The sequence below is a fragment of the Centropristis striata genome, chromosome 1 (genome assembly GCF_030273125.1).
Source record: "Centropristis striata isolate RG_2023a ecotype Rhode Island chromosome 1, C.striata_1.0, whole genome shotgun sequence".
Lineage (NCBI taxonomy): Eukaryota > Metazoa > Chordata > Actinopteri > Perciformes > Serranidae > Centropristis > Centropristis striata.
Genome location: NC_081517.1, coordinates 12,431,179 through 12,449,170, shown reverse-complemented (window position 1 = coordinate 12,449,170; position 17,992 = coordinate 12,431,179). Strand labels below are relative to the sequence as shown.

General features: G+C 38.6%; 1 protein-coding gene across 1 annotated transcript; it reads left to right on the top strand.

Moving 5' to 3' along the window:
- The first annotated feature begins 2,701 nt into the window (after positions 1–2,701).
- Positions 2,702–17,753, top strand: LOC131971780 (NACHT, LRR and PYD domains-containing protein 12-like). Its single transcript, XM_059333385.1, has 11 exons — positions 2,702–2,898; positions 5,227–5,316; positions 6,840–6,962; positions 7,102–7,155; positions 7,560–9,381; positions 9,482–9,655; positions 10,059–10,232; positions 11,005–11,175; positions 13,394–13,567; positions 15,719–15,889; positions 17,576–17,753. The coding sequence occupies exons 2-11, from the start codon at positions 5,268–5,270 to the stop codon at positions 17,751–17,753; spliced, it is 3,090 nt and encodes a 1,029-aa protein (XP_059189368.1). The 5' UTR covers positions 2,702–2,898; positions 5,227–5,267.
- Positions 17,754–17,992: the final 239 nt, after the last annotated feature.

Genomic DNA, 17,992 nt, shown 5'->3' with positions numbered 1-17,992 from the left:
CTCAATCTCTAGTTTCAAGTCTTCTTCAAGACAATCTGAAATGACTGTGTAAATAATGGTCCCATTCAGAAGGAAACAGATGATAAAGCATGGTGTGATTTGATTGACAGGTGGCTGTCATCAGGATAGAAGCAGAACAATGCGTATCCACGGCAACATGGACATCTAAACACAACTTTGAGCCTTTCACCGTGTTTTCACTTCATCATAGTTTATTTCAATATTTGGTTCATTTAAAAATGTTGTTCAGCGTTCAGTCAGACTGAAAAACATCAAGGAGTCGCTGCTCACTTTCTCTCGGACAAAAAATTACCAAAAAAATAAAAACCTTAAAGAAAGACACAAAATTACAAAAAAGTAATAAAAAAGCAAAAAAAGACCGTAGATTACCACAAAACATACTAGAATAAAGACAAAGACACAACTTCACTAAAAGAAAAAGTCATAGAAGAAGAAAAAAGACACAAAACTACAAAAAAGACAAAAAGTAACAAATAGACACAAAATAACCAAAAAACAATATGACCAAAAAAAGATACAAAATGACCAAAGAGTCATAAAAAAGCAAAAAAAGACATAAAAGACGCAAAAAGTCATAAAAGTGCAACTAAAGACACAAAATGACCAAAAAAGTAATGAAAGAGAAAAAAGGCCGTAAATTACCAAAAAAATACTAGAAAAAAGACAAAGAAGACAAGAAATAAAAAAATGACCAAAAAGTCATAAAAAAGCAAAGGAAAGACACAAAACACACAAAAGTCATAAAAGAGCAAATAAAGACATAAAATGAACAAAAATAGACAAAACGTGATGAAAAGACTCAAAATGACCAAAATAAGTAATAAAAGAGACACAAAAAGTCAATAAAGAGCAACTAAAGGTATTTTTTAAATGTTTTATCTACACTTCCATAAAAAAGAACCAGGGACGGAGCTGCTTTCTGATTGGCTGAAGAAACCCCAGTGTACACTGGAGATACTGAGGTGAGTTTAAATCCAAGAAGAAGAGTTCTAAACCACCGTTAGTCGTGTCTCCTCAGTTGTTTAGAGATGGGAAATGTAGTTCTCCTATATTTTCACTGTGTTGTTCGCTTTTCCTCCGTTGTCCAAACTTTTTTTTTTGTTTCTGGAGATTATATGTGTAACAGGTACGGTTCATTTCCAAATTGGTTGGCTTGCTCTCAGATCATTTTCCCTGGACTGAAACAATCATCATTACTATGTAAACATTAGAGGGAAGAACACAAATATAAGACTTTAAGACATCATACATGTGTAAAGATGACGATACAGGCAGGACTTGTATTTAGACGAGCACCATAAATAATATTTTAAAGAATGTATCGGAAATAAAAGAAAAATGGTATTCTTATACAGTAGCTTCACGCATGTAGACAGGCACTCAAATAAAATGTATTTGGAAAATGTAGGGCATTAACCATATCAGCATTAAATACTTTCTAATTTCAATCACAGTTAGTTTAAACCAGGGCTCGGCAACCTTTACTAGCTAAAGAGCCATTGTTGGCCAAAAAAAGAGAAAAATATCATAATGGAGCCGCATACCTTATTTTGAGGCTTACTATGAAGATGAAACAGCCTGCTAAGTCTAAATGAACCTACCCATAATACTAACAGGTCATAATGTACTGAACATACGTAAGCTGAATAGCAAAATATCTTTCAAGTACCATTTGAGAATGCACTATTTAAGTTTGAGAGTAGGGAATGGGCTGTATGAATGTATTAATGTAATACTAGTGAATTTAATAACTTATTTGAATAATTTCTGATGATTTTTAATGATGTCTACAATGTTTCATTGTTTTTACATTATCATTAAGTGATTTTTTTTTTTGGACCCCAGGAAGACTAGCTCGTCCCAATTTGGTGACAGCTAATGCGGATCCTTTGAACAATTAAAAATGAACAACAATGAGCATTTATTAGTATGATTTTGTCAGAATGCAGCCAGGACCCAAATACAAATGAGAGGCTGGACACCAAAAATATAGATATATAGAGATTTGGAATTGAAGGAAAAACTCAAAACTAGACTTGATGTGGGCAAAATTCAGAGGTTAAGATGCTGAGCCGTAGACTTTATTCATCTATGATGCACATTTTAGTTGACTAAAATGTAAAAATAACATCAAATGTAATGCCGTATATAAGCAACACATTTTTATAATTTAGGAATACAAATTGCTTTGGGCCTACACCAACAATCAATGACAATTAAAATGTAAAGAGAATAGTATAAATAAATATAAATATATATATATATATATATATATATATATATATATATATATATATATATATATATATATATACATATATACATATATACATATACAGTTTTTATTTTTTTATTTTTGGCCGCAACCACAGGGAGCCACTGCAGACTGCCTGAAGAGCCACATGTGGCTCCAGAGCTGCAGGTTGCCTCCCCCTGGTTTAAATGATGGGAGAGATTTTGAGAACTCTGCTGAGTTTTCTGTTTTTTGTTTTCATATTATAATATTACATCCTCAGCTCACAGTTTGCCTGAATGATTGGTTTGTGAGACAAAATAGTCCTCAGTTCTTTGTGTGTCTAGTGTGTTTTAGTTGTTTCACCTTCATTTTTACAGTATTCACAATTTGTATCAAGAACCACAAATCTAGAGAGAAATGCTTTCAGGTTTAAAACCAAATGAATGCTGACTGATTACAGGATGTGAAGTTATGCAATACTTTCACTTCCTCATTGCACTCTTCGAGACAAAGAGCAGGAAACAGCCTCAGATGAGCCTATAACGGGACTAACGATGGTCTGAAGCAGGTGCCTTGTTCTTTTCTTTACATCTCAAGTCAGTTTTTAGTCGGATTTAACCGGGAAACAGCATCAAAGAAAGGTAAGATGAGAGCAGCGACTGAGGTGTCCCAGACCCTAAAGAGCTGCAGGAATTGTTATTATTTAGCACCAAATGAATTGGCTCTTTGGAAACTTTATCATACCTTAAAAGTTGTGACACTTTGCACACGCGTCAGGTCTGGTGAAAATGTAGAGATTTTAGGTTAGGGGTCTTGGGAATGGATAATGGTTAACACGCAGAGACGCACCCAAAGCCTCGGAGCCACGTCCTAAAACAAACAGGAAGTCAGCCATCTCAAACTGAATGAGCAATGTTAGGGCGTTTGGGGCCATTTCCACTTCAACCTTGGTCAGAACCATCTTAAGACTTTTGAGTTTTAAAGTTATTTACAGTTTAATTTGTTATAAAAGTATGTGTGTGTAGCATGGCGGCAAATTTCAAGTACTCACTATGAACAGGGGCGCAGATGAGATTTTTGAACTGGGGGGACCAAGCTGCCAGCAAATGATTTCAACTCAATGATTTATTTTTCCACTACATGCCTTAATCAAAATATGTTTTATTCAAACATTTTTATATGAACTGTAGTGTAAACAACAACATATTTAGATAAAAAGAAGTTTGTTAAAATTAAAATAACATTATACATAAAAATAAAAAACAACATAGAATCTATTCACCTACAGCCTAAATAGGCTTTATTTTACATTTAGCCTACTTCAGGTAAGAGTAAATGTAGTTTATTGTTGTCAGAAGCGACTACTCAACATTACAAAACGATTATCTGCCACATCTGGTAAAGTCAACAGGCAACAGGCGTGGATAGCCTACTGACATTGCTTGTTTTTTGAGCAAACGCTGTGATTGTTTTTTGATTCTTAATTTTCATCTGTCATTAGGGGTGTTTCCATTACAGTCCAATACCCAGAATGAGGCAGGTCTCACTCGCTGAAATGCCCCTAATTTGAATATGAGCCGTCCTGAGTGGTCTTTTGACCAGACTTTTTTCCTCCCTGTCGAAGAGCAGGGCCGTTTTTCTCCCATGAAAAAAGCCTGGTTTCTGATTGGATAGAACGCTAAGCAGGATGTGACGTAGTACTCGTCGCCACAACAACAAACGCCATTTGTAAAAGCCGGCAAAACAGTGTTGTCGCTATATTTAGCAACTTTTCAGAGCCCCCTAGCTACTATTTTTCAAAAAAGCGACTACCAACAAATCTAGCGACATTTTCTGGCATTATTGGAGACTTTTGGAGACTCCTTCTTACTAAGATTAAGAACAAGTCGAAGTGGCACTTTCCTCCTGCAGCAGTCTCTCCCAGCTGCCTTCACAGAGCTGGAGGGGATGTTTACCCCTTAGCGTCCAGTCTGCAAATTGCTTATAGGCTAACAGTTAGCTCTGGAGCAGTACAGTGTTGTGTTTGTTTACAACAAAACCTCTGTGCACCGTTAGTGATGCCGGTTAATTCACGATCATTATGTTTATGATCAGCAGAGACGCTGTGCATAACTAGCCATGCTGGTTTACTTATGATCAGTGGTGGACGTTTTGTACAGTTAGCGACGGAGAACACAGTTGCATCTCCCGTGTTTAATCCGTCGCGTATGTGATCACAGTGGAAAACCATACGTCACCACCGGAGTCTAGTAAATCCCTCTTGGGCCTTTTTTTTAATGGAGACACACTGAGTGAGCAGACATTTGAGAGGGCGTGGCCTGAGACTTTCCCAGCAGCCACGCTTTACCCTAAAGATAACACGGCTCGCGTCGGTCCTCTTTAGGACCCTGGGGAGTAATGGCCGTGCTTTCTGGTGTGTTCAATTTACACTGAAAGTCGGAACTTGGAGCTCAGAGCAACGTCACCCCAAAGTTGCTCCCAGCGCTTCCCATCCAAACAAATGGACAACAAAACTAACTGTTGTTTATGTGAGTGGCAGATAGTAGGGGTGGGATGATACTGTCAGCTGACGAGACGAGACATGATATTGTGTTCACTAGAACGAGACAAGACAAGATTTTAAGAAAACTACAATGACACAATATGACTGGACCAACTGACTTTAATTTAGTTGCACATGCATTTTGAAATGTTTTATTATAACTCTTTACATGCATGATGTAAGCATGAGCTTTTATTAAACTTCTTCCACAAATTGATACTTGTTTATCTTACTAACTTGAAGTTAAAATAAGATTTAAAATCCCCAAAAGGGATTAATGAGACTCCGGAAGTGACGTATGGTTTTCTATCGTCGCATAAATATTAAATGCAAAGCGGTCTTATTGGTTTCTTTCGTCATCACAGACAGGTCAACTTTTTTTTTCAACAGCTACTTGTAACATTAACTGTGTAATCTTTATTTTCAGGTTACTTCTCCACTTGGAGGAGCTGGGTGAAAGTATGCAGGATGGAAAACGACTTAAGCCGGCCTGCAGGTCTGTCAACATCACAGCAGGGTAAGATGGTGCTCCTGAACTTTCTCCAGACTGCAAGAAAATTATACTTTTCATATTTATTATCAGCAGACATATGCCAAGCAAGTCCAATCGAGTCCTTAGTTGAGGTAAGTTACAACATAAAACATAATTATTCAGCAGGTAACATTTAATGCGACATTATCGCATGACGATCTCAATTAAAATGAAATAACATTGAAACGTAATTTAATTTATAGATTATGTGTCAACATATTCGTATTGCAGAAACAGAACGTTACAATGCCAACATTTAATCTATCAAGTGGGTTGATTGGTGATTTTAATATGATCTTTTTTCTAGATTGTGTCTGAGTAACATTAGCTAACATCAGCCCTCACCAGTGTTTGGAGGGTTTCTATTAAAATGCATCATAATGCAGATTACTAAATATGCCCTAAAATTTAATTTGTAACATATTTCATGAGATTACTCCACATTCAAATTACTTTTGGAATAATCATCTGTTGTCAGCTGTGTCTCACGCTTATTTTATTCATCATGGTGTCTCTGATTGCTGATCTATTAATTTGATTAAATTATTTTCAAATCCAATTGATTGAGAGTCCTGTATTTGTTAATGTGCTTTAAATCGTGTTGTTGAGATTCAGGTTCATGTATGTAGTTTTTTTTAGCATAAACAGCTGAAACATTTAAAAAAGAACCAACAGACCCCCCCCCCCCCCCCCCCCTCTCTCTCCTTTCTCTCTCTCTCTCTCTCTCAGAACTTTCTTCAGTTGAATCCCAGTCAGACTGATGTGCAGTAAAATATTGTGCAAACCAAAAAGCTGTTTCACTGTTACAGTAACTCCAAATCTGAAACCCACATCACTCTGGCACCCAAACCAGTTCCTTCCCCATAGACCTGTTTCATAGCTCTGCCTTTGACTGCTGCCTGTTTGGCAAAGCACCCAACCCTGAACCCAGCCCAACCCTCAACAATCATTATGAATGGTGAGCCCACAAGACACCGTGTCATTTCTTCAGGCTGAGCCCAACTGGGACTCATGGGTGCAGATCTAGCTATCAGGTGATCACCCCCCTCCCAGACCTGACCCAGGACAGAGTCCCAGTCTCCCCATTGTTGGCCTGGTTACCCAACCAGGAGCTGATGGTCCTGACAACACAGATACCATGGTGGAAACAAAGCTTCAGTAACAGTTGACTGAAAACTCTCAGAGTTTAGATCTTCCAACTGATGAATTTGGCAGCAAATACGTCATTCAGTTTTCTACTTTGCTCACATTTTTTACTTGCAACCATTTTACGTACAATAAACATTTTTTTATCCTCTTAGACCTGTGGATCAAGAAGAGTTCAATAAATATTGTCTGGTCAGTTTAGATTCAAATGTGTCCCATGTATCACATTTTTATTTTGCTCATTTTGTTCTTGATTTTTCAGGTCTCATAAATCAGCGCTAACAAAACAGAATCTCTGAAAGGAAACCCTTACACAGAGTTCACATGTTGACAACTTTGTTTATTTGTCTATTTTCAAACAGCTCAAACTCAGCGAGAAGCAGGACACCAAACAATCAGCGCCCAGTCTGGAGCTGTCGCTGTCGCACCTCAGTTAACAGATGTTAAAGCAGAGAATATAAACATCACTGTCATCAACACATATGGTAAATGCTTCCCCTCATTAAAACAAAAATCAAATAAATGGCATATTTGTGTTTAATTATGTACTGGCTTGACTTGTTATCACCCAAAATGCCTTTAAATATTTAGCCTCTCAATAGATGTTGTATGTTTGTGTTTCAGGCCAGTCTCCCAGCACGACAGCCAACACTGAAGCCGTTTCTGACCAAACTGAAGGTATTGTGCTGTCTATTAAACCCAACAAGAATGAATATTATGAAAGTGTTGTGCAGATGATATGATGTCTTGCTTCGTAAATGAAAGCTGACTTGAATCTTGCTACCTTACCGTCATCTTCACATCTTATTGGTCTATCAATCTAAAATATATTAGATGTCTTTTTAAACATTATTCTGGAGCCTGGTTTGGTTCTTTCAGAAATCATTATAACATGTATACGCACCAGAGATCTGTCCAAGTAGATGTGGATCTGAGCCAAAACCAGGACTTCAGTCTGTACCCGGACTGGATCATGTTTAGTTCTTAGCTTTTGTTTTTTTTTAGTTTGTCTGAAAATGTAACACAGATACCTGCTTTACTTTCAAACTATAATGTAAACATGATTTTTATTCATCTTTTAGCAAAAATCCGAAGGTGCCGAGATGCACTGAAAATTTTCCTTGAAAATCGAACAAAGGATCTATCTCAGGGAACAAAGGACGAAGGATGTTTGACCCCTTTAAACAAGATCTATACAGAGCTTTACATCACAAGAGGAGGCAGTGGGGAGGTTCATAGTGAACATGAAGTGATCAAGTTAGAATGCAAAAGGCCTTTGAGTGAGGAGAAGAACATCCAGCTCAGTGACATTTTTAAACCTTTAGCAGAAGAAGAAAGCCCTCCTCAGAGAGTTCTGACGAAGGGAATCGCTGGCATTGGAAAGTCGGTAGCTGTGCAGAAATTCACTCAGGACTGGGCGACCGGAGAAGCCAACCAAACTACTGACTTTGTATTTCCATTCACATTCAGAGACTTGAATTTAATAAAAGAGGACTGTTCTCTTGTGTCGTTAATAAGTTCCCATTTCGAAGAAGTGGATGATTTGGAACCATCAGACTACAACAGTTCAACTGTTTTGTTCATCTTTGATGGCCTCGATGAAAGCAAATTACCTCTGGATTTCACAAACAATGAGATGTTCCGAGATGTTTCAAAGCTGAAAACATTAGACGTCCTGCTTACAAACTTAATCTCAGGGAACCTGCTGCACAAAGCCTCGATCTGGATCACAAGTAGACCAGCTGCAGCCACTAAGATTCCTCCTGAGTTCTTCAACAGAGTGACCGAGGTACGAGGCTTCAACGATGACCAGAAGAAGGAGTACTTTCAGAAGAAAGTTACTGACAAAAACATGTCTCAGAAGATACTCAATCATCTTCAGTCAAAGCCACTGAGAAGTCTCTACATCATGTGCCACATCCCAGTCTTCTGTTGGATTTCAGCCTCGACTCTCCAGAATCTCTTAACAGAAACTCACAAAGGTGAGTTGCCAAACACTCTGACTGAAATGTACACACACTTCCTGATCATCCAGATGGAGCTGAAACACCAGAAGGATTATGAGGAAGGTGAATCGGACAAAGAAGTCATCATGAAATTGGGAAAGCTGGCATTTGAACAGCTACAGAAGGGCAACATCATCTTCAAGAAAGAAGACTTGAAACGGTGTGAGATTGACTTGAAACAAGCTGCAGTTTTTTCAGGAGTTTGTACAGAGATCCTCAGAAAAGAGTCTGGACTTCACAAACAAGAGATTTACTCTTTCATACATTTAACTGTTCATGAGTTTCTTGCAGCTCTGTATGTCTTACAGACCTTCATCGATAGGGGAGAAAATCTGCTCACCAACCTGACAAAGAAAACACAGTTTCCTCTTTTCCGCCGACAGACCTTCAGATCCAGCAGAGTAAATCTGCTCACCAACCTGACAAAGAAAACACAGTTTCGTCTCTTTCCCCTACAGAAGAGCGCAGTGGATCTGGCTTTGGACAACAATCTGGGACAATGGGACTTGTTCCTGCGCTTCCTGCTCGGCCTGTCACAGGATACAAGTCAGAAGCTTCTTCAGGAAGAATTGGAATTCAAAGGAATTCTTCAACAGAGCAACAAGAAGACAATCGACTACATTCAAGAGAAGATCAAGAAGCTGTCCAACCACGACAAGAGCATCAATCTGTTCCATTGTTTGAATGAGTTGGGTGACCGGTCTCTGGTCGAGCAAGTCCAACTTTATCTGAGCTCAGAAGATGCTAGTAAGCTGTTACCTGAACACTGGTCAGCTCTGGTCTTCCAGCTGCTCGTTTCCAATGATGACCTGGATGTCTTTGACCTGAAGAAATACCACAGATCAGATGAAGCTCTGGAGAGGCTGCTGCCAGTGCTCAAAGCATCAAAGACAGCTTTGTAAGTATCAGACCTCAAGGAACCCAACAGACCTTAATCTGCAGAAGGACAGAGGGGGATGTTTGCTCAATGTTAACAATCATTTTATTTTTCACTTCAGGTTGAGTGACTGTAACCTCACAGACAGAAGTTGCAGAAATATTTCATCAGTTCTCAGCTTGAAGTCTTCTGGTCTGGAGGAGTTAGACCTGAGCAGAAACAGACTGCAGGACTCTGGACTGAAGCAGCTCTCTGAAGGTCTAAAAAGTCCAGACTGCAAACTCCAAACACTCAGGTATGAACATCCAGATGTGTGTGTCTGGTGATGTATGATACCAGGAACATAGAGTAGATTTAAGAGAGACTTTGCTGATCTTCAGCCAGATGTTAAAAGATGGAATTTTCTGAGCGCTCTGTGATTTCCAGGACAGTGAGTCAGTCGTTCCATCACATCTTGAAACGTTTCAATCAAAATCTGCAAAGCTAAAACTGAAAAATGATTAAACCCATTTTTGTGTAATTTCCTTTTATAGGTGTTGAGTCATCAGGTCAGGTGCTAGCTGAGTGAAATGACAACAGAATTAGCTGATGTATCCCTTCCTCATATGTTGGAAAAGTTCAGCCACGGGGTCAGAGGTCAGGGTCTGGAGCTGCCACTGCATGTTACCTCCTATAAGTTAAACTGTTTCTCCCAACAGACTGGTTGACTGTGAGTTTACAAAGAGAGGCTTTGCTGCTCTGACTTCCAGTCTGAAGTCAAACCCCGCCCACCTGAGAGTCCTGGATCTGTCAGATAATGACCTCACAGACAGTGATGTCAGAGACCTTTGTGAGTTCTTGGCAGATCCACGTTGTCGACTGCAGACACTGAAGTGAGTATTGTGGTCATTATCACACTTTGAATAAAAGCTTTATAAAATGCTGTCACACATTCAGGTGTGCAGAGACAGTTTTCAGGAGTTTAAGGCCATTTTCACACTAAACCTCCTCTATTTAGATTATTATTCATAAATGGTTTGTAACACATTAGAATGTTGTTGTACACAAGAGGACTTTTTAAATAGTGTGTATTAATACCACGCAGCGACCTCCAGTCTGACCAGTGAAGCAAACAGGAAGTGCCTTCAGCCTGCAATCTATCAAACATCCAGCAGGGGGCGCCACCGTCTGTCCTCTCTGTCTCAACACAAACTAAGACAACTTCTCACCTGATTTATTACCTCAGTGGCAACATTCTGGTCTCGATCGCTAGTTTCAAGTCTTCTTCAAGACAATCCGATATAAATGTGTAAATATTGGTCCCATTTAGAAGAAATCAGATGATAAAGCAGGGTGTGATTTGTGTGTGAAGGGCTAAAAGATGAACGACCCAGTAGAATGTTTCTGATTTTTTTTTGCTCCTGCAGAAGAATTCAAACATTAGTTGCCTTCTGACCTTTTTATCACTCCTGCACACTGGCTCCCTCAAAGTACAAAGTAATATAAAGTCTATATGGGGTGGTCTGTCACAGTGAAACGGAATCGATAAATTATAGTGTGTTATAAAGTATTTAATGTTTTTACATTTTATTTTATTTTTATACACTCTCATGAGAACCAATAAAAACTCTGATGTGTAAACTGAGTTTAAATGTCTCCTTCCAGCCTGAACTACTGCAGGTTACCAGCAGAGAGCTGCCGGTCTTTGACCTCTGACCTCAGAGCCTCCTCTGCTCTCAAAGAGCTCGACCTGAGCTGGAACCACCTGAAGGACCAGGGGGTGGAGCTGCTTTCTGATTGGCTGAAGAAACCTCAGTGTACACTGGAGATACTGAGGTAGGACTTCTCAATGATTTTGTTTTTTAACATCAAACCTCAGATAGATTATTTTCTGTAATTATTTCCTCCCTAAACACCAGCTCTGTGAAATATTATCTATGGAGCTTAATATTTAATTTCCATGTCCTTGTTAGTCACACTCGACCTTCAAACTGCCAACATGGTCCAGTTTGTTGTTTGGCTCTTCTGAAGAAGCAGATGTACATTTAAGTGGGATACAGCTGTTACAGTTCAGTTAGCAGCCAGAAGGTCAAATATAGCCATGAATAAACTGAGTATTATTCTGCTTGAAGGAGAAACAAAGAAACATTTCAACAGTTTGTTGAATGTGAAATGTGTCTTGCTTATTGTCAGATGTTCAGACTGACGTCACATTCATGTCTGTAGCTAAATAAAAAGCTGAAATCTGATCTTAGCATGACATCTAGAAACAGGAAAACAGCGAGTCTGGCTCCATCCAAAGGGAACAAAATCCTCTGACAAGTGGTTTGTTTAATCTGTACGAAAACAAAGATTAAAGGTGACGATTTAGCGTTTAATATGTGGTTATGTGCTGAAGGAGACCTTCAGCTTGAGTTATAGTCGGCCGGGGGTTAACAGTAGTCTCACTGTTGTTTTGATATCTCCTCTGTTGGATATGATCAAACTTCATTGTGCTTTATATTCCCCACAGTAACTGTTTTTACATTCTTTCATTTAGCGACGATGAGCTATACACATAGCTTTATAGAACTGGAGTTACATAAGGTAACCCATAATTATTTCACTGGTTCGTCAAAGAACTGCAGCGTCACACCTTTGTAGATGTTTGTTGGTGAAAAGGAGGAGAGTCACTTTAACTTCTTTAACTTCACTCTCAACAAACCCCACCGGCATCACAAACATGTGAGGGAAAACATTACTGTTCTTTCTTTCCTGTCGTGGTATCTCTGGTGACTTCAAAGCCCAACATGTGATGAAGAGTGTTGGTGTGTACGTAGAAACTACAAACCCAGCAAGTACTGGGGAGAAACATGTCGGTGACCAGGCATCAACTTTTGGTCGCCAAACGTGAAATCATCGATTTTCGTCACCTTATATTTTGATTTTTATTAATCATTATACCATGAAGTTAAACATCACCTTAATAATGAAAATATGATATTAAATAATAACATCTTAACAATAATCAAACTAAACTTAATTTGAATCTCAAGTGTTTTGTACCAGGAGAGCAGCTGTTGTTATGTTCCCTTAGAGATCCTTCAGCAATATTTAAATATCACTAATGCAACATATATTATAATAGCAATGGTATATATGCTTTAGTAACGTGGCGCCCGGTGGCGCCCCCTGCCTGCAGCATGTCACAGTTTTTGACAGTGTGCTGAACTGTTGTTCTTGTCAAGATACTGTGGCTGGTAGTTACTCCGACACCTTTCACCTGGAGACCGGGGTTTGAGATGTGTCAATCTCAATCTGATCTAATAACTTGATCAGACTCTTGATTCTGTGGTCACAGTTTGACTCAATTTTTAATTTAATTTTCTTTCCTTTTTCAGCAGTCCATCAAGTCTTGATGAGTAAAGATCAACAGATTGCTGGTTTTATGTGCTGACAGCTGTCATTTACATTTTCATTCAAAAGATTGTCTACATTGTATCAAGTGTGATATAACTACTACATGTTGGTTTGAATGTACCGCCCTGATTCGATAAGGTAAAAGTTGAAACTATAAGCACATTTAGAAATATTAATGAAATAATATTTATACAGAACGTGTCTGAAATGTTAATATGCTTCATGTTACATACACATGTATTTTAAAAAATATATTTATTTTTACCTAAATGATGAACCTTCTTAGATGTGCGTAGTGTTCTGACACATCTCAAACCCCGGTCTCCAGGTGAAAGGTGTCGGAGTAACCACCAGCCACAGTATCTTGACAAGAACAACAGTTCAGCACACTGTCAAAAACTGTGACATGCTGCAGGCAGGGGGCGCCACCGGGCGCCACGTTACTAAAGTGCATGTGACAGTCATAAAAACATTTCAGTCATGTCACCTCCCGGCCTCCATAGTTCATAATAAAATTGATGAATTTTTAATTTTAGATAATTTATTGTTAGTTAGACTCAGACTGCAGCTGCAGCTCAGCCACGGGGTCAGAGGTCAGGGTCTGGAGCTGCCACTGCATGTTACCTCCTATAAGTTAAACTGTTTCTCCCAACAGACTTGCTGACTGTGAGTTTACAAAGAGAGGCTTTGCTGCTCTGACTTCCAGTCTGAAGTCAAACCCCGCCCACCTGAGAGTCCTGGATCTGTCAGATAATGACCTTGGAGTCAGTGATGTCAGAGACCTTTGTGAGTTCTTGGCAGATCCACGTTGTCGACTGCAGACACTGAAGTGAGTATTGTGGTCATTATCACACTTTGAATAAAAGCTTTATAAAATGCTGTCACACATTCAGGTGTGCAGAGACAGTTTTCAGGAGTTTAAGGCCATTTTCACACTAAACCTCCTCTATTTAGATTATTATTAATAAATGGTTAGTAACGCATTCGAATGTTGTTGTACACACATGAGGACTTTTTGAATAGTGTGTATTACAGTTTCTTTCAATCGCTAACAATCGCTTACCCATAATTCAGATACTTTTTCTAAACTCTTAACACAGACTCACACCGACAAAACACAACTGACCAAATGTATAATTTTCTTCTCAAAAACACATTTTGTTAAATGTATACTATATCTTCATTTCAAAATAGAACACATATTTCTCTGCACACACTAACTTTACCAAAACACTGGAAATCTGACTCAAAATGAAATTATTCTGTCAAAGAATAACACTTGTTTTCACTTCGCAAGGTACATGCAGTCAATCGAAGTACACCAGGTTTCAAAATACTGGCTAATGTTGATATTGCAAAAAGTGCATCGACTTTTATGTTTCAGTTTAACAGGTATCTGCATGCAAAACATGCAATCCACCGTTTTTACACTAAATTCCTTGGTTGGGAACTATATGTCCACATGTAATGTTCACATTCAAAAGCATTCCAGTAAAAAGCAAATCAGTTTGTTTTTTCCTTTACTGTTTACAATGTTTCTCAATTGCTAAAACAATCATTCCTGTTGTGTGAATCGATTGCTCGGTTGTCTAAACTCATTCCCCGAATCAAACATAGTAAAACACTATTTGCAGATCTCAGTCATTCCTTTTGCAAAACTCTAAACACAATTCTCCTGCAATAAGAATTCTGAGAAAAGGACAGGAGGATTCGAAAAATGTGTTTTAGCAATTGAGAAAAACTGTATTACAGGAGGTACATTAGAAATACTGTTTACAATATGATACAACAGAAAAAGTTTTACAGTATTGCTTACAGTGAACAAAATATCCATGAAACACACATGAGCATTCTGAACAAAAAAACAACAGCAAAAAGCCCAGATAAAAAGGGGGAGAACTAAAAAAAAAGCACAAAATTACTGTATCTAATCTCTGCGATCTTCAGGGTTAGGCCACATGTTTTCATCAACATCGCATCTGATATTGTTTTTGAACTGATATTATTGCAGAAGCAGAGGTTTTTATACTGTATCTAAGGTTTGGAATATTGTTTTTGCTATTGTGGGATGTTGTGTGTTAACATTCTTAAATAATACAAAAACAATCCATAATTTTGTTGCGAGATATAGCTTGTCTGTTAAGGAAATGTGTTTGACTGCATATTGTGTGGAAACGACATGAAATGTGTGAATGGTATGGCCACAAAATACCATTCTGTGCTAATTGTGTGAAGAGTTTAGAAAAAGTATCTGAAGTATGGGTAAGTGCTTCTTAGCGACTGAAAAAAACTGTAATACCATGCAGCGACCTCCAGTCTGACCAGTGAAGCAAACAGGAAGTGCCTTCAGCCTGCAATCTATCAAACATCCAGCAGGTGGCGCCACCGTCTGTCCTCTCTGTCTCAACACAAACTAAGACAACTTCTCACCTGATTTATTACCTCAGTGGCAACATTCTGGTCTCAATCACTAGTTTCAAGTCTTCTTCAAGACAATCCGATGTAAATGTGTAAATAATGGTCCCATTTAGAAGAAAACAGATGATAAAGCAGGGTGTGATTTGTGTGTGAAGGGCTAAAAGGTGAACGACCCAGTAGAATGTTTCTGATTTTTTTTGCTCCTGCAGAAGAATTCAAACATTAGTTCCCTTCTGACCTTTTTATCACTCCTGCACACTTGCTCCCTCAGTAAAGGCAAACGGCACTGTCAGTTTTCTTTTTCCAAAATGCATAAACATTAGTCATGTTAATATTACAACATGCATTCGACTCATTTAACCACTTCTATTGACGAGTTCTTAAGTAAAGTACAAAGTAATATAAAATCTATGGGGTGGTCTGTCACATTGAAACGGAATCAATACATTATAGTGTGTTATAAAATATTTAATGTTTTTAAATTTTATTTTATTTTTATACACTCTCATGAGAACCAATAAAAACTCTGATGTGTAAACTGAGTTTAAATGTCTCCTTCCAGCCTGAACACCTGCTGGTTTCCAGCTGAGAGCTGCCGGTCTTTGACCTCTGACCTCAGAGCCTCCTCTGCTCTCAAAGAGCTCGACCTGAGCTGGAACCACCTGAAGGACCAGGGGGTGGAGCTGCTTTCTGATTGGCTGAAGAAACCCCAGTGTACACTGGAGATACTGAGGTAGGACTTCTCAATGTTTTTGTTTTTTAACATCAAACCTCAGATAGATTATTTTCTGTAATTATTTCCTCCCTAAACACCAGCTCTGTGAAATATTATCTATGGAGTTTATTATTAAATTTTCATGTCCTTGTTAGTTACACTCAACCTTCAAACTGCCAACATGTTCCAGTTTGTTGTTTGGCTCTTCTGAAGAAGCAGATCTACATTTAAGTGGGATACAGATGTTACAGTTCAGTTAGCAGCCAGAAGGTCAAATATAGCCATGAATAAACTGAGTATTATTCTGCTTGAAGGAGAAACAAAGAAACATTTCAACAGTTTGTTGAATGTGAAATGTGTCTTGCTTATTGTCAGATGTTCAGACTGACGTCACTTTCATGTCTGTAGCTAAATAAAAAGCTGAAATCTGATCTTAGCATCACATCTAGAAACAGGAAAACAGCGAGTCTGGCTCCATCCAAAGGGAACAAAATCCACTGACAAGTGGTTTGTTTAATCTGTACGAAAACAAAGATTAAAGGCTACGATTTACCGTTTAATATGTGGTTATGTGCTGAAGGAGACCTTCAGCTTGAGTTATAGTCGGCCGGGGGTTAACAGGAGTCTCACTGTTGTTTTGATATCTCCTCTGTTGGATATGATCAGACTTTATTGTGCTTTATATTCCCCACAGTAACTGTTTTTACATTCTTTCATTTAGCGACGATGAGCTATACACATAGCTTTATAGAACTGGAGTTACATAAGGTAACCCATAATTTTTTCACTGTTTCATCAAAGGTCTGCTGCAGCTGAGACTTTGATGCTTTCAGGTCATTTCACTCAGTTAGGAACCTTCCAAAAGTAATTTCACCAGTTGACCGATAACTGAGCTGTTCTGTCTTCAATGTTGTCATAAAGCCACAGTCACACGTGAGAGAATGCAGCTGATGGTAAATTACTCCGATGGATAACGATGGCTGATAGTCACTGTACTGAGCCCAACATCGTGATTTAAAGCCTCACCCCCAACAACACCAACACTGGGTTTCATGTATGTGATGGCAATAATGAAGTCCTCGAAAAATAACAGTTCTGATTCATCAGCTGTGTACAGATCAGCTTTGCAAGTGCAGCGTCAGGTGATAACTAGAGCTGTCCCGTGTTTTCCCTCATAATCATGTTCCAATGTATGCAAAATTTGGAGATTATTTTTCAAACTGATTTGTACTTTTACACACTTATTTTTCAGTCTATGTAATGCACTTGTTTCTAATGAAAGAATGTCACGAATGATAAAATGACAGACAGTCCATTGTGATGTTTCACTGTGGACATCGTCATGTGCTAATTAGGTCGACATCCTCCAGACTTATGTGTGACCGAGCCCTAAAGCTCAAAAATCCTCATCCATCTTTAAGAAAATGTAAAGGAACTGAAAGACATGTGTGAGAAAAGTTGCATGTTGTCATCGTAGTTATGTTAAAATAAAGTATTTTATAAAAGCAGATCCCAGTGGAATTAAATGAAGAATTAAATGGAAATAAAATTAAGCCTAGGATGGAGCCCTGTAGTACACCGCAGGAGAAGGAAGAAACAGAAAGAACAGAGCTAAATAATATGAGGTGTCCATGTGAATGATCTGAACAGACAACTAACAGCTTTTCATTACTGTGGTATTAAACCAGTGTTTTTCTCTCTCAGGTTGTCGTACTGCACAGAGAGACGCTGTGAGTATCTGGCCTCGGCTCTGAGGTCGGACACTTCACATCTCAGAGAGCTGGAGCTGAGCTACAGTCATCCAGGAGAATCAGGTCTGAAGCTGCTGACAGACATAAAGGAGGACAAACGTTACAGCCTGCAGACACTGAGAGTGTCATAGGGGCTTATTTGAACATGAACGGGACCAAAAAGACACCAATGGATCATTATCCTACTTTAGTCTGAAACAAATGAACTGAACTACAAAGTGTGTGTCACAGTGACCTCAGATGCATCCTGATTCTTCTCTCCTTAAAGAATCAGTGCTCATCAGGAGGGGAGGTTGTAGTGAGGCGATAAGGTTATTAAATATGAAATAATTATTGTTTATGACTACCTACATTGACAGACACATTTCAG

What these genes read in the sequence shown, in the direction of transcription:
- LOC131971780 (XM_059333385.1), top strand. Translation starts at nt 5,268, where the DNA reads ATGGAAAACGACTTAAGCCGGCCTGCAGGTCTGTCAACATCACAGCAG. An exon ending in CGTTTCTGACCAAACTGAAG is followed by an intron (nt 7,156 to 7,559) that starts GTATTGTGCTGT and finishes TTCATCTTTTAG; the next exon opens with CAAAAATCCGAAGGTGCCGA. An exon ending in TGTACACTGGAGATACTGAG is followed by an intron (nt 15,890 to 17,575) that starts GTAGGACTTCTC and finishes TTTCTCTCTCAG; the next exon opens with GTTGTCGTACTGCACAGAGA.